Genomic DNA, 21,513 nt, shown 5'->3' on the forward strand with positions numbered 1-21,513 from the left:
ATCAGAGAAAATTTAACATACGTTGCTAGTTTACATATATATTATATAGTTGTAGAGGAACAGTAATATGGGAAAAAGTAACACTTTGTGTCAGAGATTTACATGAGATTCTACTGAATTATGATAGTCATGAGGGTGCCAAGCTAGCAATAGGGAGTAAGAGAATTAACATCTCCTTGTAAAAAGATGCAGTCATGTATGTGCATGTCTTATCTTGCACAGTGTTAAGTTGAAACAGTCCAGAAAGTCATTTAAGTGAAAATTTCGTCTCAGTAGGTCAGATTCCTTTTTACCATCTCTTAACAAGGCATGACTTCCTCTGGAAGTAGAGCCTTCACATACATACAGGAGCTGCAAGATTACTTATCTGGGCAATGCAAATGAGAACAGTTATGCTGCGTAACATTAAGGATGGTAGTAAAACTGCTCCACAGACTCTGCAGAGACAGTGAGCCCAATCGCTGGAACAGAGAGAGCCAAGCACTTCACATTGTAATGATTTCTCTGGCTAGTTTAGGTTAGGACCTAAAACCCCAAGAGAACCAGGCCTACCGAAAGGATAGTTAAAGGGTATGCTAAAGCAGGGAAGCAATCCTGTGTATTACATTTCAGGTCTGGGAGGGCTTTACTTACAGTGGCTTTGTCACTTCCTTTAAAAAAAAAAAAAAAAAATCAAAACCCTGCAAAAAAATTAAAAATGGTGATCCCAGAGCCAATTCCCTTTTCTATAAAACAGGAATAATACCACATACTGAACTTGTTTCTCTTTTACACACGTAAGCCAAGTGAAATAGCTTTCAGCCCTGTTAGCAGCTCAGCGAACTTCTCTTTCAGTCCAATGGTAGTTCTGGTGCAGGAAACCAAGGATTCTCCCCTTAAGATGAGACCAGAGGTCTGATGCATCACTGTGGTCAACAGAGGAGTACTGTGAGCAGTACTCATGCGCTTCACTAGAGTTTGCAATTAGCTTTGAGTTAGTCAATTAAAATTGGATAGAAGTTATTGTAAATGGACAGATTCATGTTAAAATGTTATCCATGGTATTTCTTTCAGTTGAAAAATACCTTAACATGCTAAATTTCTAATTTTGCATTTTTGAATGTATTCAGCTTCATCAGTAACTCAGCAAGGATGCCCTTACCCCAGAGATGAAGAAACACGATGTTTCAAATTGTCAGCTGCTGCAGCCAGTAGGTACTAATGGTCCACCAGGTGTCCTGGCCACCTGCTCCCTGAGCAGCAAGCACGTGTGTTGACCCTGCTCCGGCCTCCTGGAGTTACAAACACACTGCAGTGTGTTATAGTATTTTAGCACAATTTACATGCATAGATTAGATTACTGAAAAACACATTTCACTCCAAAAAGTTTCCTGAGAGAATATGATAATTCTGGAGACCAATTCTCTCTCTGGTGATTATAGTGTCATTAACCTACATTTCAAAGTTTTCCTGCTTCTGGCTTAGGAGATGCTATTTAGATGTAAAATTTCTTTCAGTTTCAATTGACTACTTAGGCATCATTAAAATGTAATTAACAGTTTGTCTCAATGATATACTAGACACTTACAGTGTCTAGCTAGACACTTATTCATCCAACATTTGGTTATTACAGTAGATTTATTAGGAACAAGTCTTTCTCCTAAGGCATCAAAGAGAAATTAAGAAAGCTGTGTAGAATTTTTAAATTAGACCTAACGTGTTCCTAAAATCATCTGTAAAGATGAACTTAAGTTGCCTGACTCATTCATAGATGTCTGCTCTCAGACATTAAATATATGACGGCTCCAATCAGTATTAAAACTTTTTAAGTGTTACTATTTGTAAATTGAGCATGCAGTCCTAGAAAACAAACAAAAAATCAAATGTTGGGTATTTAGAGCATTTAGGGTGTTACTGCATAGTTTGGTGAAAATAAGTGATGTTGGGATGTGACAAAGAATAATGCACTGCATTTTTATTATTTAAACTAGCCTTTGTATTCCACTTCACTTGTTCTGTTCAAAAGCTGTTAATATTTTTTTATATAATGTCTTCTGCCTTTTGCTGGATCCGTTACTTCTTCAAGAAAACTCAGAGTTTAGAACTAAAAGTATTAATGGCACTGATACCCGCTATGTCACCATTACATTTGAGTATTCAAATAATTTGCGTTCATCTAAATCATAAATTTTATTTGGTTAAGGTATACTCTCCAGAAGGCACTCGTCACTGAAATGAAGAATGGAGCTTTTATCTTAGTATTTTTTTTCTAGTGATTAACCAGTCTCCCTGTGAAAAATGGTTATCTAATTTCCCATTCTGAGCTACCTTTTCTCCGTGACTGTGTATACCCTATCCCAGCTGCTCGTAAGATCATGGTCCATGGGTGGTTTTGCACCATAACTTGACCTTGGCATTCACTCAGGGTTGTCATGATAGCCCAAACTGGGACCCAGTGTAGGAAGTTTCAGGTCAGTCCAGTTTCTATCACAACTCATAAAGCTTCACATAGGGTTCATGTACAGGCATAGTGGGGACAGCAGAGTTTGATCAGCATGTGTCCCATAAGACAATTCGTACCTCAGAAAAAGTGTCGACAACACTGTGCCTACAATCAAATAATCTGTATCCCCCTTAAAAACGCATATTCCCACTGACCTCATCTCAGGTAGCAAATTAGGGCACTTAAGAGAAGCTCTATAAATGTTTTACTGTCCTTTTCACTAAAATACCATATGATGAACCCTTTATAAAAATTTTCTTTAACAATGAACGTCTTGTCCACAATTTTGCTCAGGGGTGATGTCAAATCGTCCTTACCCAAAAGCCTCACTGGTGGCAAATACAGCTCTAAAGAGTCTTGCTTGGTCTTTTGAAGTGCAGTACAGCTCTGAGTGCCAGTAATATATATCCTTGTCAAATGTAATGTTTGATTTGATCTGCAACAATATGCAATATTGCAGCAAGTAAGTATCTGCCTGAAGAAGGAAGCATGCTGAAGTCAGACAAGACATACGTGTCTTCTATGTTGCGTAAAAGTATGTAATGGCTGGTCATAACCACTGATATTTCACAGGATGTATTTACTTCATCCTGTGCAAGACACCAACATTAAGCAAGGTCTGAAAGACATTTAAGTGCTATGTTATCCTAGATTGCTACGTGGAGGTGGACTTGACCTTGTGCATGCTGCTAGTACGGTTTGAGATTGGCCTATGTCATCACTTCCCAAATACAGTTTATCTCCATGAAGAAAACTTTATAGGCAAGTCAGCTAGCCTGGATCTTACTGATAGGATTCCAGCCCAGAAGCTGATAATTTCCCCGGTTTTTTGATATGAGTGTTCAAATAACAATCGTTACTTATCTCAGAGCTGATGAATTAACTGCACTGTGTCATACTGCTATCAGCCGCAGTTACCTAGTGGTGCTAGGATGAGTCAAGAGCAGAGCTTTAGCTTCACTTTTTTCTTCAATTCTGTTTGATTTGACTCTGGATAAGAATCTACTAATTCCACATTTTCAAAATAAGCTTCAGATGTGAGGTTTATTTTTTTCCAAGGAAAATCAAAGTAAACCCACTCTTTCCTATGGACCTGTTTTGGGGTGACTTATTCCACTGGTACAGGTTTTTGTTTGCCAGATATAGCCTCCTGCCTTCAGGTGGATTGCAGAAAAGCCTTGATATGCCAGGATGTGTACATATGCTTACATACATGAATAAAGCCTGGTAAAATCAAGACCTAAGTAATTCTCATATGTAAAATTGTGATGTAAAAAGAATTTCTTAGTATTCATAGCCTTATAATTAACGTTACAGAGAGAATTGCAATGCTGTTAAGTCTCAGCTGACTACAATGCCATACATGTTAAACAGCAGTAACTTCCACATGAACAAAAGAATATGTTGTATTTATTGACTTTTCTGCCTTTCTACCTAGAAAAAAAAGAATGAAAAATGTTGATAAATTCTTTTGATACATTTCACAAATTCCTAATCCTTCACTCCTTTAGTTGGTTTTCATTTGTATACATCCTTCAAAAACTGGGAGCATATAGAGAAATCACAAAATATAGGCCTCATGTTGTGGTAATCCACGTTTAAATAAAATCAGTAAAAGAAAATGGAACGCTGGGACTTAGATTTGCCTGTGGCAAATGGAAGTTTTAGATCCCTGTCAACAAGCTACTTGAGAAAATATCTAGGTAGACCTTTTTGTGGAATAAGAGTTTGAAATGCTGTAGTTATTTAGGTGCTTTTGAATCCACACAATGCCTCTTTAATTAGGTTTTATGTGTGCAACCGCAATTAAAATTTGACATACTGTGTTTGTGACTACAAATAATCTCTGTCTTCTGCAGTATGCAAATAGCTGTTTCTAATGATTTTCTTAATTGCACACATTTTGAAAAAATGAATCCAATTGGATTAATTAAGGTCTTTTTCTGTGCCATCCATCTAATGTTCCTGTATACTTAATGCTTATTGAACACCATTATATCCTAAACGTACATGATTTTTTTTTACAGTAGCTCTTAAGAATACTATGCCTTTTTTTACCCCAATTTTTTATTTACTTGACTTTAGGAAAAAAGTCAAGTTTTGCATTTAATTTCTTCTCTTCTTACCTCATCTCTGAGAAACTGCTAAATGTTGTTAGTAGCTGTCAGACAGATCTTTAGTTCTTCCTTCCTTTCTAGCAAAGAATATTGTGTTCAGTAGCTATTATTTTCTATTTTCTCATTCCAGTGGAGGAAGGAGAAGTATTCAGTGTTCTGATAAGCAGTTTAGGATTGTCTGTTGTGTCCACCATGGTTTTCTCTTGCCTGCATCGGTGTCGCATCCTTGAGACACATATAAAGATGGATTTTCTTTTTAAATTTAATTCCTTCAGCAAACATTTTTAACATTTTCTGGAAGACCTTTTCAAATCGTTCTCCAGTCAAAGCTTTTGCAATGTTAAAAATGTATCTTGCTATTACACTAGATACTTGGAGCCTTTTTAGCATTACAAATGTAGGGATATGTGGGTGTTTATCTTGCAGAGGATTATTAAACCTTAATCAGATTATTCTGAGGAAGAAGAAAATTATACAACAATTATATATGCTATATCTAGATCATATATTTTTAAGAAGTATTGTGTTTTTAAAATAAGATTTTTATCCTTTGGCAAGTTTTTTTTTTTATTTTATTCTTTTCCTCATGAAAGATATGTTGATATTTCTATCAACAAGTTGCAAGTTTTTAATCAAACAAAACCAGAACAAAGCCCCGGTCCCTGCCTTATCTACACATATCGGCCTATCTATTGCAGCTCGGGATTTCTGGATAAAGCACCTACCTCCATGCATGCAGCTGGCTCTCTAAATTATGTTCTCCAGCACATGCAAATATCCTGTCAGATGAACTGTAGAATTAGGGTTTAAGAGAAGAATGGATAAAAGACAGCAGAGGAAAACAAATTCTACATATCTTTTAGTTTAATATATGTCTAAGGGAAATCATTGTGTTCCTTCAATAAAATGGTGATAAAATGGTTGTCTTACAAAAAGGTGAAAGCTAGAATTCAAAGATCCGGTTTTTTAATGCTGTGTTTTATTATTGTGTGGACAAGGTGCTCAGGAAGTGAAGGAAAGTCCCTTGATCCTCTGCTTCTATAATGGGGGAGACTGGAATGGCCTTCGGGTCCCATAAGTTATCCCCAAGAGACTACAAACTGCAATTTATTAAAGCTGCCAGAAGATTACTCATATACCACTTAATCCCCGTTTATTTCTCTCTACCCATCCCCAAAGGAGTATTCAGGGGAATATGTAAGAATTTGGAGTTCTGGTTCAATAGACTCTGGAAGGACCAAAATGAAAAGCCTTTCCAGCAAAGGTGTTCAAGTCAGTCTTTACAGTTAGCTAAGTAGAAAATGAGCATGATGGAGATTTTGGCCCCAAAAATCACAAATGCGTTTTCAATTCTAACAGTACTTCCATCAGATTTGGTAATTGAATAATTCTCTCGTCCTTTATTTATATTGCATGCCTTTGTTGACCTCCTTTTCCTTAATTTTCCTTTCTTCTGTGTATACATTTGTCATTTTTTTCCATCTACTTTTCTGTATCACACTTTCTCTTCCCTCTCCCTGCTGATCTCACACATATGAAAACAAAATTTAAGATCTGGAAACCAGCTCCCTCCAGAACTCACTGAAATGTCTGCAACCTCTTCTTAATTAACCAGAGCACGGGATTTTCACCTCAAAGTTTTCTACAGCTATATCTACCAAGCATTTTTATATCTCGGTAAATCATTTGTTAATAGAAATAAAATTTTCTGAGACGTCTGGGTTTCATTCAGGCATATAATTTTCTTTTTATGACGGCAATTAAAGGATGCTGAAGAAAGTTTATCAGCGATGGCATCCTGCCGCCTTCTACAGGTACTGTTACCAATTATGCTGGCAAGAAGAGGTTACCTAGAGGGCAAATCACTTATACCACTATTGCTACTAGTCTAGTATTAGCATGACTGCTCAAACTAAAATACTACACAGCATGAATAACCATTAAAAATGTTAGTCATCTATATGGATGAAATCTGCATACTTTAAAAAAGCAAACCACCAAAAAAACCTCAGTCTAGGTCATTCATGATTACAGTAAGATATTTTGCTAAAATACTAGTAAAGTGCACATAGAAAAGTAAACCTTGGTTGTCTCTATAGTATTTTGAATAAATCCACAGGTTTGGGATTTTCAGGATTTTTGGTGTTCAACAAAAATTGTTATGAAATTATTCAAATCTGGGCAAATGCTTTGATTTGAAAATCTATTCCACATTCACTGTGTTTACAGATCTTTGGCATGAATATGTGTTGTAGATGGTAGGTGTGCTGTGCTGAGTGGTACCTAATAAATAGCCAACATCAGTTTAATGAAAATCTCATTTTCAAAGATGCATCTGTTCCTCACAAGAACATTCAACTTCTTTAAAGCATTTAAAGACCAGTTACAAAGATTTCTGTAGTTATATTGGTGGTATTATTTTATCTATCATATGATTTTATTTTTTTTTATGGACTACTATATGTTCATTAACATTTATGTGCTTTTTTTTCCATTCATCTCTCTCCATCTCATGAAAAGCATATCTGGGTAAGTTGAAACACCATGGCTGCTGAACATACTCATTTTCAGCACCATGTTTATTGTGTTTTATTCTTATTTCTTTTTGTTTTTCTGTAAACCTTATGTAACAAGTCCACGCACAAAACTGACACAAATGAAAACTTTCAAAGTATTCAAAATAATGGTAAACCTTGAGAGCATACACGAATTAATATAATGGATTAACTACTTGGAGACAACTACTGTCAATTTTTTTTAAAAACCCACATTTTGGAAAAGCCCAGAATCATGAAGACACTTGAAAGTTTTAGTCAGTGAAAAAACAGTGAGAGTGAAGGCCTAGATTAACAAGTCCTGTTAAGGTATAAATTCTATTTAATTCAATAACAGGGGACTCAGACTCATAAACACTCTAGTAATCCAGAGTACACAATTTATTTTTTTCTGCTTGAGCCCTCATGCTGTGTAGTAGTACAATAAATTTCATTTGTGCATATAATTTTTCTATTTTCTTTTTCACCGGTTCATTTTTTTATGTTTGGTTGTTTTTTTTTTAAATTGTTAACCTGATATCAAGTTTAAAATCTTCATCTCCTCGTTGACCTATCATACAAATGTTATTTTTTTCTTGAATAATTTTTGGAACTTAGGGAAAAAATTCCATCTGTTCACAGCACATAGGAGCTATAACTTTACAAAGGTGTAAGGATAAAAAACTCAAAGAGAACAAAGGTTACCACATTAATTTAGAATATGTGATTATTAAATGGCTTCATGAAAATAGACTTGATAACATTTAATCAACCTGGGAACTCTGGAGATCTCTAATGTAGTACAGTACATACAAGATTGCAAGGATATGTGTTACGCAAGTCTGTTTATTCAATAGGTGTTTTATTAGTTTTTTAATAGTAGCTCTCAGCAGCTCTAATTTTGTAGGGTCTGTATTAAGCCTTCCTAAACATGCTTCACCTAGCTTAATATATGTTTTCAGAAAAAAGAATGCTGCCCTTCATTTTTTGTACACTTAAAATGTATACCTATATAAACTACAGCATTGTTAAATCTGCTTTGCTAATCTGTTTTACCTGGGTTGCTGTTAAATTTAAAGTTACACTTCCTTGTTTTGTAGATTTAGAAACTTTAATTTATTAGTTGCATCTTGATTTCTGTATTTCAGTCGTTTTTCCCAAAAAACGTTTTTCTCCTTAAAGTTGGATACAAAACATTTTGTAAACAAAGGAAATTGAATTTTACCTGTTGTTCTCAGTCTGACTATTATATTAAGAATAAAAAAGGAGAAAGAATGAGGATTTAAAATTATTTAAAAGCCAGGTCACTTAAGTGCCAAAGCTGAAACAAGATCTGACCCAGTCTTTAAGTAGTGCAGTCTTTAAGTCAGATGGATCCTTTCTGAATAAATTAAATCGGCATTATATGGCAATATAAAGTCTGAGTCTCTCTTCTTTTTTTTTCTACTTCCCACTTTAAAAACATTTATAGTCTTGCAGAAAATAAATAGGTACAATGTAATTTGTTATTTTTTTTATTATACATTTAATATCATTATTGATCTGTACAAATTCAACTACCTTATTTTGTCATACAGTGACCTTAGCCACAGGATTCTAGCCTCGCTTAAGTATTTAGCAAATGACAACAGGAAAGATAAAATCGAAATCCAGCTTAATTAATTAGAAATCCTCTCTCCTGAATTTTGGAGTCTCTGAACGTGAGTATGTCAGCTTTCAAGAGGCAGATGTGTTTAATCTTAACTTGAAATCAGGGAATTACTCAGATGAACGTAATATATTTGGTCTATTGTTTCTGTCTATTTCTCTTCTAGAAACCAATCATGTATAGTATTTTGTTGCAAACTACACATTTGTGATAATAATCGTGATAGTGTCAGTAATAATAATAATCAGAGGGTTAGATAACTTTTATCTGTTATCTTTTTGAGAAAATGTCGATGAGTACAGGCTATTTCATAGGATATAAATTGCCCATTAGCCAAAATTTTTAACAGATTCTGCTTGTATTTTACTAAAGACATTTGGCTCTTGGCTTCACCAATTTATCTTACATTTATAATTACATTTTAACTGAGAGACATTATAATACGCACAATATAAAATCTCTGAGGACTTTTGATGTGAACACTACGAAAACTATCAGAGTAAATGTTATTATTTGCAGAAATATGAAGATCTGTGTTGAAACATTGTTCAAGTTTCATAACAACAGTGTCTGGACTTTGTGTGCTACACAGAGTGTTCGCACTATGTGTATCAGAAATCCTAAGCTGGTGTTTCTTGTTTGTTTCATGGTGGGGGGCCTCATCTTCGTAAAGAAATTTGAATGTCACCGAATAACACACTTTAAATCAGGGTCTTGTTAACTTCCCACACAAAATCTATTTAAAGATTATTCTTTTTTTTTTTTTTTAAATAAATTTCATTGACTTTTATGCAATGAGCTGGTGAGAGCTGCTGATACAGAGACAGAATTTTCCCTGTGCAAGGGAAGGATATATATAAAATAGAAAGTTTGCAGGATAATAACATAGTTTTGCTCTTATCGTTTCCCCCTTCCTTTTGCTCCCATGTACCTCTGCTGTCCAGAGGGATATTGAAGCAATTGTAGTCTCCATGGTATGAGACAGCTGTGCTCTCAGCTCGGTAGGTTGATTTGGGCAGTTGTACCTGGCTCTCAGAAGAATGGTGCTAAAGAAAATGGCCCAATGCAGCAGTATCCTTAGGAAGTAATGCTGTGGAGAATTAAACATCAGAAGTCAGTACAAGGGAGGCAACGCTGCTTCTCTGACACACAGCTCCACAACGCAACGTGACCTGATTTTTCTTTGGTGTCTTTGATAAAACAGTGAAGACGTCCCACTTTGAGGCACTCTCTCTAAAACAGACAAATACAAGCATCTCTCAAATTTTGGATGAATGCTAAACAGTTGATGTTCACGAAATTTCCTGACTTTGCAAAATCAGACTCAGGGTAATGATATATTTTAAATAGCATATTGCAGTTACTCCCATAACGTCTCCAGGAAGAGGATTTTATTGAGTAATAATGTTATCTTTAAAAATACAGCTTTAATTTGGAGTTCATTCCAGTGGTAGTAAGTGGTTTAAAGCCTTATCTGCAAAATAATAGCATTTATAGTAATGCCTAATTAATGTCAATTCTTCCTTATCAGCTTGTTTTCATATGTTGCCAAAAACCTAAATGAGCATGGAAATAATTACAATTTTAATTCCCTACCTCTTTACCAATGCAAAGTGGACACATTGTAACATGTAGTACTCTTCTGACAAAGTCTTAGGAGGAGAAAATCCCCATGTTCCCCTGCAAACATCTTCCAAATTAGAGAAATGGTATAATGCTATTCACAATCCTTGTAGTGAAAGGAAGGAGGAGTGATGAGCGTTAGGGTATTCATCTCTTCCTTCTGTGATCGGTTGTCTGTTTTTGTAAGGGAAGTTGAACTGCAATCGCCAATATTTGGCTTTTGGGACCTCCTGTTTTCAGGAAGCCAGTGACTATCCAACAAGGACAACAGTACATTCAGGCAGTTGTAAAATATTCAGATTATATTCCAAAATAAGCAGATCATCTAAGTAATTTTTCTGATGATTTACACTATCAATCAAAATGATACATATTTTTTCCTACATGACATTTTTAAATTACTTTGAAAGAGTGGAGTTTTTTTTATAGTATTAGTTCCTATCAAAAAAAAACCAAGTGTTTTCTTTGACTGCCAACTAAAGAATATCTCTCAGTCAAAAAATAGAAATTCTGGGTTTAGTTCTGGTTTAGAAATTGAAGGTTCAGGTTCTGCAGATCTCTTGATGTATATAAAAAGTAGTCAAATAATACTGTTTAAAAAGTAAAATGTAATTTAAATTAACTTTAATATTTGAGAGGTGTTTAAATGAAACACCTGAGGGAAGAAAGTATGAGTTCTGAATCATAAAATTCTTTTTAAGGGAAAGAAAAGTTGAAAAAATCCTTTTACTATTCTGCATCAGTAAGTGAGGCACAGGCCTTAGGATGGCTGCATTCCCTGTGCATGCCCAAATAAGGATTTTAACTTTATATTAAAGTATTTTCAACCCAATACACTTTACTTCTTCATGCCAAGACCCTTTGGATTATGTTTATCATACTGTAGTCTTTGGCTATAGCATATATAAAGGGCTTTCCATTTCTGGCCTGGTTCCATTTTCTTCAGTGAAAATCAGTAGCCACAACTGTATTTTCCTTTAGCTCTGTGATCCAGACTGTCTCTGAAGTAATAGAAATGCTTTCCTACTCTGGAAGAGTGTATTTGTTTAAGAAGCACTGTAATAACACTAAGCCTCCACACCAAGCCTCCGGCTACTTTAGATGTTGCAAAGTTACAAAGGACTCCCTAGAAATATGTACTTTATAATTCCAGTATAAAGGAGGTAAGGTTTTCATGGAAGTGAGAACTTGAGGTACCAATGTTCTGCAGGCATCATCATTCCTGAGACCACACTGGGATTTAACAGCAAATCAAAGAAGTAGGCCAAAATGTTTTTCCTGAATGACATCTCCTTGTAGACCACATGTGCTGCTCTCCTGCTTGGAGCAGGAGACTGTCACAAGCAAGGAAGGCCAGTAGCCCTCAAAGCTGTAATCTCCTTTTTTTGTACTAGCCAGTCCTGCTTTTTCAGACATGATGGGCGAAGAGAATAATGAAATCATAGAATGGTTAGAGTTGGAAGGGGCCTTAAAGATCATCTAGTTCCAACCCCTCTGTCATGGGCAGAACCTTCCACTAGATCAGGTTGCTCAAAGCCTCATCCAACCTGGCCTTGAACACTTCCAGGGATGGGGCATCCTCAGCTTCTCTGGGCACCCTGTTCCAGTGTCTCACCACCCTGACAGAAGTTCTTTCTAATATCTAATCTAAACCTACCCTCTCTCAGTTTAAAACTGTTACCTCTTGTCCTATCACTATACTCCCTGATAAAGAGTCCCTCCCCATCTTTTCTGTAGACCCCCTTCAGGTACTGCAAGGCTGCTATGAGTTCTCCCTGGAGCCTTCTCTTCTTGAGGCTGAACAACCCCAACTCTCTCAGCTTGTCTTCATAGGAGAGGTGCTCCAGCCCTCTGGTCATCTTCATAGTCCTCGACTGTACTCACTCCAACAAGTCCATGTCCTTCTTATGTTGGGGGCACCAGAGCTGGACACAGTACTCCAGGTGGGGTCTCACCAGAGCAGTGTAGAGGGGGAGAATCACCTCCCTCAACCTGCTGGCCACGCTTCTTTTGATGCAGCCCAGGATACATACAGTTGGCCTTCTGGGCTGCAGGTGCACATTCCCAGCTCATGTTGAGCTTCTCATCAACCAACACCCCCAAGTCCTTCTCCTCAGGGCTGCTGTCAATCCATTCTCCATCCAGCCTGTATTTGTATTTGGGATTGCCCTGACATGTGTGTAGGACCTTGCACTTGGCCTTGTTGAACTTCATGAGGTTTGCACGGGCCCACCTGTCAAGCCTGTGTAGGTCCCTCTGGATGGCATTCCTTCCTTCCAGTGTGTCAACTGTTCCACACAGCTTGATGTAGTCATCAAACTTGCTGAGGGTGCACTCAATCCCACTGTCCATTTCACCAACAAAGATGTTAATCGGTCCCAATACTGACCCCCGAGGAACACCACTTGTCACTGGTCTCCACTTGGACATTGAGCCATTGACTGCAACTCTTTGAGTGCAACCATCCAGCCAATTCCTCATCCACTAAGTGGTTCTTCCTCACATCTGTGCCTCTTCAATTTAGAGACAAGGTTGTCGTGCAGGACAGTGTCAAATGCTTTGCACAAGTCCAGGTAGATGATGTCAGTTGTTCTTCCCTTATCTGCCAACACTGTAACCCCATCGTAGAAGGCTACCTAATTTGTCAGACATGGTTTGCCTTTGGTGAAGCCATGTTGGATGTCACGGATCACCTCCTTATTTTCCCTGTGCCTTAGCATAGTTTCCAGGAGGATCTGCTCCATGATCTCTCCAGGCACAGAGGTGAGACTGACCAGCCTGTAGTTCCCCAGGTCTTCCTGTGTTCCCTTTTTAAAAATGGGCATTATGTTTCCCCTTTTCCAGTCAGTGGGAACTTCACGGGACTGCCACAACTTCTCAAATATACCCCAGGTAAGGAAAAATCTGGGAGCAGGTTCATCCCAGGATGGTGTTCCGTGGGCCTTCCAGCTGCAGAAGGGACTGCCCCCTGGGCTTGGGCTGGCTTTGGGAAAGGAGCAAGTTGTACAGGGTTTTGTGGGGTCCACGCTCTGCCATGGGACACCAGACCTGGCTAGGCAGGGAAGGAGCATTCCTGAAAGCTTGGGTCTCCCTGAGGACAGCCATGCCAGCTCACAGTCCTGATGGCAGCAGGAGCCATGCAACCCTGCTGTGGCACCTGAGGGAGGTACAGCACTGCTGTAGCTTGGCAGGGACCCCATGGAACCAGCTCCAAGGGAAGGCTGCAACCCAAATACCTCATCCACAGGTAGCTGGGAGGTGACTGTGTCTGGCCATGCCTTAATTCTGCTTTCCTAAGTAGCCAAGCGTGTGTCTCTGTTGGCCTTCACTGCTTGTCTCCCTGGGAACACAGGATTACTGCATCTCCTCCAGCTACTGAAGGTAATGTTTGTGTACCCAGAGAGCAACTTCTTCTCATTTTACTGAGGATTTTTCTTCCATAGAAAGCAAGGATAGCTCAACAACGTCTTTAGACATCAGAGTGGCAAAGGATAAGGTATGCCGCAAAGGATGTGTGGGAGGAGAGGGCAGATAAACTTCAGTAATGCCGTCAAGTATTTGTAGTGTTACATATTACTACAGCAGAAACACAGAAAGTAAAGCAGCTGGTTTTGTAATAATATTCAGAGCCAGGGATTTAAACACATATGCAAAATCGCAGATTTGAGTTCCATTTTCTACTAAAGCCAAATTTGCTCGGTCTGGCCCCTTGGCAGTTGAAAAATCCCAAAAGGAGTACTCCTTACAAGTGAGATAACCCCATCGCTTTTATCTGCTGTGATTTTGTAGTAGATGTATTTGAAAGGCTGCTAAGACAGTGAAGAATTGCCAAAGGATAACTGAACCACAAAGGCTGTAGTAATAAAGGAGCACAGAGCAAAATTGAAGCTGTAATTCCAAGATTTCCTTGTTATGTGGGAATGTAGGCAAATTTTAATACTACATTAGCATAGTCCCTGTCTAATTTGTTTTTCACTATAGCTTGTTGCTGAAAGCATTCTTTTGTGTTTCACTCGGTAGGAGGCAGCTGAAAATACGTTGTTAAATACCAGGAAAAAAAAGACTTTTGAAGGACTTATTTTTCTATGCCACCACCACAGTGGGTTCTTTATTCCTGCTCTAGGAATACAGATGTCTGGTCAAATGGCTGAACATCTTTAATACAGACCATTCTCCTGATAGTCTAGCTGACTGGCCTACACATAACATTACCAAATATTTAATAGCGCTGTATTAAAATCATATTTTAAGCTTTGAGAATGATGTTTTACATAACACCTATTGCAGTCCAGAGAAGCTGCAGATGCAGGACCTGGATTGGTATCTGATGAATTCAACGGGAACATATCTATGTATATATGTATACGTATATGTATAAAATTGAGAAACCATGTCAATTCTATAATTATAAAAATGTATACATCAGTAAACCACATGGATTTCCTTTGTATATAAGCAATAATAATAATAAAAATTAACATGGAATTATTAAAGATGCAACCAACTCTTAATTAACCATGAATGGCTTATTTAAGATACAGAATAGCTGTACTCCAGAGAGCCTAGAATTGTGCATAGCTGGTCCAGCAGGTTTAGTGTTTCAAACACAGAGACCTCTCAGGCCCAGCTGCATTACATTCGTGCTTAGCTCAGGTCTAGCAGTTGGCAATTTTGGGCCTTTCTGGGTCATTACCAGACCAGAGCTAAGCCGTTCTCAAGGAGGAATCCCTCAGTTTTCTCTCTTCACCACTGTTTTCTGTTATATAGGTGATCCTTTTATATAAAGTGTCCCAATTCTGTATTGCTTCAGCTAAGAACAGACAGAAACCTCACCTTTTGTATGTTAGGTGTTTAAAGGTATGTCAAAATGCACTAAGGAAAAAAAAAAAAAAAAAAAAAGAAGAGCTGGGAATAGACCGACATTAAAAAATGGGGAGGAGCTGTATTGTTCATTGGTGTTTTCTATGCCTTTTGTATTCCTGTCATCATGCTTCACTGTTGTTACTCTGAACAAGAAGGCACAGTTGCATTTCTGTTGTCCCTACATACACCTCTGCATATTTAACAATTTTTGATCCATTTTTAGACATGAACTTCTGGAAGAAGCTCGAAGAAAGGGTTTGCCTTTTGCACAGTGGGATGGGCCAACAGTGGTTGCCTGGCTGGAGGTAAGTGTTGGCCATAACTTGGAAACATAAGTCACATTTGTAGACTGCATCTTTGTGCTCATCCTTAGAAATTCTAAAAGACAGTGTTAAAGTCTACTCTTCTTTCCCCTGTGCACTGTGTCATGAGCACTAAGCAGATTTTTAGACTGGGTGGTGTAAATCAGAGACTAGAGCTGAAAAAAGTAAGACAGAAATACACAGGGGTATGAGGACAGAAAAAAAAAAAGCCTATCAAATGCACTTAAACCCCAGATTTTTGAAATGTTATAATTTCCTCATTCTCTAGATATCTAGGAACTCCACAGATTCTATGTAGAAAGATGTAATAAGGAGAAAACAAAGATTAGCTATGAAATTTTATTTGAGGTTAGCACAGAAGCTATGCCTTCAGAATTTTTAACAACTTTAAAGAATTTGTAACTTTCTGTCTTTTTAAAATATAATTTGAAAGGGCTGATTTACCTAGGTATCACTCAGAATGGAAAAAAAAAATATTTCTCTCCGAACTTTCACCCAGGATGTGGGACATCCAGGTTGAAATCTCTCTGATTTGACAGGCAGTGGCTTCATCTCTGAAATCTGATCTGCAGAGAGCTCTCCTTTATTTGGAGAGCCTAAATGAATGGATTTTAGAACCCATCCAGAGAAACATTCAACAGAGCTGTCCATGAATTTTGAAAACAAAAAAAAAAAAGCCAATGAATGTTTTAGGTAAAGGAACTATTCAAGAAATACTTCCCCAGATGCTGAGGGGAGGAGAAGGCAGAAAGTAAGGATGTTCTTATACAAATACACAGTTGCTTTTATATGGCAAGGCTCTATCAGTTCAGTGGAGATACAAGCTCTTTGTTGGTTCAAGGAATAGGTGTGTCTATTCCTTGTCTGTACCAAGCATCTCTACATATTCCCACCTATTGTCATGTCTACTGTGGGTGTCATCCATTGATCATCAGATAGAATTTGTATAGAGTTTTTCCCTTGAACTACAAAAAAGGTCCCCCCTCCAAAGCTTCAACAGGAGAATATTCAGGGAATAAATGAAGGATGAGAAATGAAAGCAGCTGATGTCTAAAAAATTTCTGCCTCGTGTTGGAATTGCTGAAGGTACCTAACGAAAAAGATGAAATGAAAACTGCAGAAAGACAGTTCAAGCATTTGCGCATGACCTTGGAAAATAGGTTGGTGTCTTCCTTCCAGAAAACCATCTCTGTTAACATGGAACATTCATTAATTTGGCCACTACCTGACTTTTTCATATGAGTTTGAAGGTTCTGTAACCAGATTTATGTCAGAAATATTCGGTATTACAGTCAAAGCTGATTTGCTGGAAAGGTGAACATACAAAGGTCTGTATATTTCTGAATACTGAGAAAAATCTGCCCTTGATGTCCTCCAGGGTGATCGAAAATTTGAAGACATTTCTGACAAGTTAAGCCTTAATCTTTTTTTGCCTTGATTCTCAGCTGCAAAATAGGATATGCTTCCCACTGTCTCAGAGAGGGGCTGTGAAGAGAAGCTGATGTCTATGAACTTCTTGGGACATATGATGAGAGTAGCACAGGAAAGCCCATGAGGACATTTATGTTGCAGCATTCAATGCAGATTGAATACTGATGCTAAAAAGAGATGAGGGCAGAAGTACTGCATTTATTCAGTGAGCATCAGTGCATTCAGTCAGCAGATGGAGAATGTGTGTTTCATACTTTCCTGGCGAAAATACAATATGTGACCCTTAGATTAAAAAATGAAATTAATATTAAAGGAGACAAAGGCCCAAATTAAAGAAATATGTGATCGCAATTGTGACATTTCCAAACTTTTCAGGGCTTTACTTTTCAGCCTTAGCATTTATTCTGGTCATTTGTATGTAGCACAGACATAGCTGAGAGATATTTTAGCAACTGTGGGTTTTCTTAACTAATTCTGAAAAAGTGTATCAATCTTGATATCTGAGTTCTCTGCCTAGAATAATTACTGCGCCCTCTTTTTAGAAACTTTTTTCATCTGACTGCATTTTCTGGTAGAGGCAGCTGTTTGTTAAAGAACTAATTTACCTAATTTGTTAAAAAACTAATTTACCTAATGAGCAGCAAACATTTGAATCTATTTCTGCAGGGTGAATAACTCTCAGTATTTATGCTTTCCTGCTTTTCAGGTCCATGTATGAAAAAAATTAATGTTGAATTAAATAAGAATATTAAATACATTTCAAAGTTATGCATAGTCTCTCCTCATGGCCCTTTGTTTAAGTGCAGCTGCGTGTAATCTACGTTGTTTTTTGGTTTTTTTTTTCATTTTTTGACTTTCATGAAATTTTGTATTTCATTACAGTTAGCTGGAATTAGATAACATTTGTAAGGTTTAGACTAGCATTGGATGGGGGGCAGTGGTTCATCCCATCAGTGGGAAGGGCTTGTTGAAACAGGATGCAGTGATTCCTCAATCCCTGTGATACATCAGGAGTCAGTACAGAAAAGCTTGTCTGAGCTCTGTTGGAATCTGACATTCAAGTCTGTTTTCTCTGTGACATAAAAGTGATATAACAGCTGCCTTTTAGGTAAACAGGTCCCAGATATGGTACAGACTTGTTAATAACCACACAGTACTTCCCTGTACTGTGAGAAATGAAATAAAAATGCTTTCAGTTTGTCTCTGCTTCCCAGATTTGCTGGTGCATTTACTCATGGCATATTTTAAATAATTTCTTTGACCCTGTGTCCTTTTTTAGTAAGAGAAAAAACTAAAATAATGACATTGGCTAATTCTGATGGCCTATTAGAGATGCACAAAAAGATAGATTTCTGGAAGACTTCACTTAGTCACACATGCACTGTTCCACTGAAATTCAAACACAGATAGTCGTCAATTGCCATCTACTCAGAATTAATAAAAAATTCTGAAAATGTAGTATATAATGGCTACTATCACATAGTGTCACTGCATTGTATGCTGATGGACAGGTTTCCATTTCAGAAATGGTAGAATAGAGTAAGATGCTACTACGAGCCATTAGTAACTAATCACTATATTTCAAAAGTGCTTTTAACAACTCATATTTGGAGTACAGTGAAGTACAATAGATCTATACCTAACAAAATTAGGTAGCTGTGTAAATGTGTATATAAACTTTATGTACACAGAACTATGTACACGCAGATACATTGAAGGTTAAGCAGTGAAGGGTGATTTATGCACTTTGACACTCAATGTCACAAAATCTAGAGTATTAGCTGGTTTGCTGCCCAGGGGAAATCTTTTCTTATACGTTACGCTGCTTCATCCCGGTGGGGAGAACTATGTACTAAAAAATGTAATTCACAGCACCAGCCCACGTGTGATAGTGATCTGGAAAATGGTGAGCAGAGAGGGCAGGGAAAGGCTACCCTCCAGAGAGAAGTATCTTCTCTCAGGTTTCACAGAGCCCTGCTGTCTCCTGGAGATAAGCACCGAGTGAGCTGTGTCTTTGTTTTCCATTGTGTTGTCCCAAAAAATCTCAGCGCTTATGGCATTCACTGCTTGTGTCCTTCTCACACTTTTCTCTATAGCATAATGTATTTCCCACTGGGACAAAAACTTCCCACATGTATGTATCCCTGCTATGGAATTTGCTCCTTTGGGAGCAAAGATCCATAGACACCGACAATCATATTAATGAGGCAGAACAAAATGAGAAAGCTGAAAAAACCTAGAAGAATTCATACGCAGTAGGTCCCAGGAAAGACTGCTAGAAGCGGAGAGTATCTCTTACAAGAAAAGAGTAAAAGTGGTGAAGCAAGAGGCTGTTGCTATCCTAGGCTAGTAAGACTGACATATGGGGGAGAAAAAGCGTGAAGTTAACAAGTATGTATCTTCTAAATCCACAGGTAATGTAGCTGGGCATACATTTTGCTGCAAATTCTAACCTGTATTTCTAGCTGGGATATGACACCATAGTAGACTCCTCCTAAATTTACTAAGCTCAGTCTTTACTAGTCTTTACTATCTGCACTCTGCTTGGTTTATTTCTACCAAGAAAATAAAAGCTGAGAAGTGTAAGATTGTGCCCCATGAGCACACCGTGGGGACTAACATGGAAAGAGAGAGAAAGCCATTTTAGTACGAAGTTGAAAACGTTAATCAATTCCTCTTCGATTGTTTTCTGGAGGTGATAAGACAATTAAATGGGCAGTAACACTGACTTGTCCCATGACTTGCTCATTAAAGGCCTGAGAAGGGAGTAGCCCGGGTGATGGAGGCACATAGCTCTAAAATTAATTCAAAGCATCCCTTGCTCTAAAGTCCTGGTTACAATAAAAGCAACAAAAAGAGCTCACATGAAGCCACGGCAATTTCAGATGTTCTGAAACAGTTTTGTTTTATTAAAGACTATGATAGTCATACTCATTTGTGTGTATTACCGTGATAATTCCGATTGGTAGGTGCCTTGATGATTAATTTGATTTGAGAAGCGAAGCAATGCTTTGGGTGAATGTGTCCTTTCTCTCAACAGCTGTGGCTAGGCATGCCAGCCTGGTATGTTGCTGCCTGCCGTGCCAACGTGAAGAGCGGAGCTATTATGTCTGCATTGTCTGATACTGAGATTCAAAGAGAAATTGGAATCAGCAATCCTCTTCATCGCTTAAAGCTCCGATTAGCAATCCAGGAGATGGTGTCACTGACAAGTCCATCAGCACCTCCAACATCCAGAACAGTGAGTCCCGTTCAACTAACTTTTTCTTTACCACTTCTCCCTGCAGGAGTCTGCAGAAAGGCTTTTGCAGTCGGAGAGTGGCTGTATGGTTACACACACTTCACAATCAGTGGGAACGGTCCTATAGAAACTTAGAAGGATCTGTTCATCATTCGCCTGATTGTTGATCACTGATATTTTTCCTTTAGCAGATATTTGTATTTTTTTTAAAGTCGTGCTTTTCATTAACCTTGATGTTATCAAAATGATCAGTATTCAGCCTCTCATTTGCAATTTTGCCTGTATTTTTGCCTTTCTCTTCCTTCAAGTCATCTCTCCCAACCAAATCAGATTGTGTTTCTCTTTGTTTGTTTCTCTCTTTTTTTCCCTTGGGGGACAGGGCAAGGCAGGAACAGGGAGAGGTTATGTAGGAACACAGCTCTTTTGAATCTTGTTCCTATTCCCCTTTTTTACATCCTTTCAAATGTTACCTAATCTGAGTCAGCTGGCTTTAGGTTCTTGGTACTTTTAAGAGAAGCAGTGATTAGAAGTGTGAAGGGAGTAGTGGAGTGTGTGCATTCAGTGAGGAAGAGAGAGTGGCAGCAGACAGGCAGGAAGCAAGTAAAGAAGAAACACTGAGATAGAGGTCTGACAGGAAAAGGGAATATATCAAAAAGAGGAAGAAAGTACATTAGAGGAGAGTAAGAAAGTATGTGCTATAGATAAAAAGCACGTTTTAGTGGAAAATGAAGAAAACCAAGCCAAACTGATGAGGAGAAAAAGAAACAAGATAAAAAAAGGGGAGTTTCGTGCTGAGAGGCTGATGGTGATGGCTATGAAAGAGGCAACAGAGACTGTAACAAAAAAAAAAAAAAGAGGCTTGATCAAATGGGAAACAGCATATAAGTGAAGGATAACAACTACTACTCAAGTAGTGCAGCTCAGACTTCAATAGTAAGATAATAGTAATGTTAATGATAATAATAGTTATGTTTTGTAATCTTTTATCTTCATTGAATTGACAGAGAATCTTTTGGTGGAAATTAGAATTGAGATACCTTTGAGGGGTACCAGATCCACTGAGCTACATAAGCAACTGGGCAACAGGACTCTAATGTCACTATTGACTGGTCTTTTATCTTCACATTGCAAAGGTTCTTTCAATGTTATAGTTCCCCATCTGTTATTTTCTCACCTCAGAACAGTTGCATATGCCATAACCACGCTAATACTATGAATCATAATAGATTTCACCTAAGTAAAGCAGTATAG

General features: G+C 37.8%; 1 protein-coding gene across 1 annotated transcript in view; it reads left to right on the forward strand.

Annotated features, from left to right (window-relative positions):
- PPFIA2 (protein tyrosine phosphatase, receptor type, f polypeptide (PTPRF), interacting protein (liprin), alpha 2) overlaps window positions 1-21,513 on the forward strand; it is a 358,128-nt gene that overhangs the window by 321,992 nt on the left and 14,623 nt on the right. The window contains exons 22-23 of the mRNA XM_009882625.1: window positions 15,491-15,572; window positions 20,062-20,262. Coding sequence (XP_009880927.1) covers window positions 15,491-15,572; window positions 20,062-20,262 — 283 coding nt within the window. The remainder of the gene's footprint in view (window positions 1-15,490; window positions 15,573-20,061; window positions 20,263-21,513) is intronic.

The sequence above is a fragment of the Charadrius vociferus genome, unplaced genomic scaffold (assembly GCF_000708025.1).
Source record: "Charadrius vociferus isolate BGI_N301 unplaced genomic scaffold, ASM70802v2 scaffold72, whole genome shotgun sequence".
Taxonomy (NCBI): Eukaryota; Metazoa; Chordata; class Aves; order Charadriiformes; family Charadriidae; genus Charadrius; species Charadrius vociferus.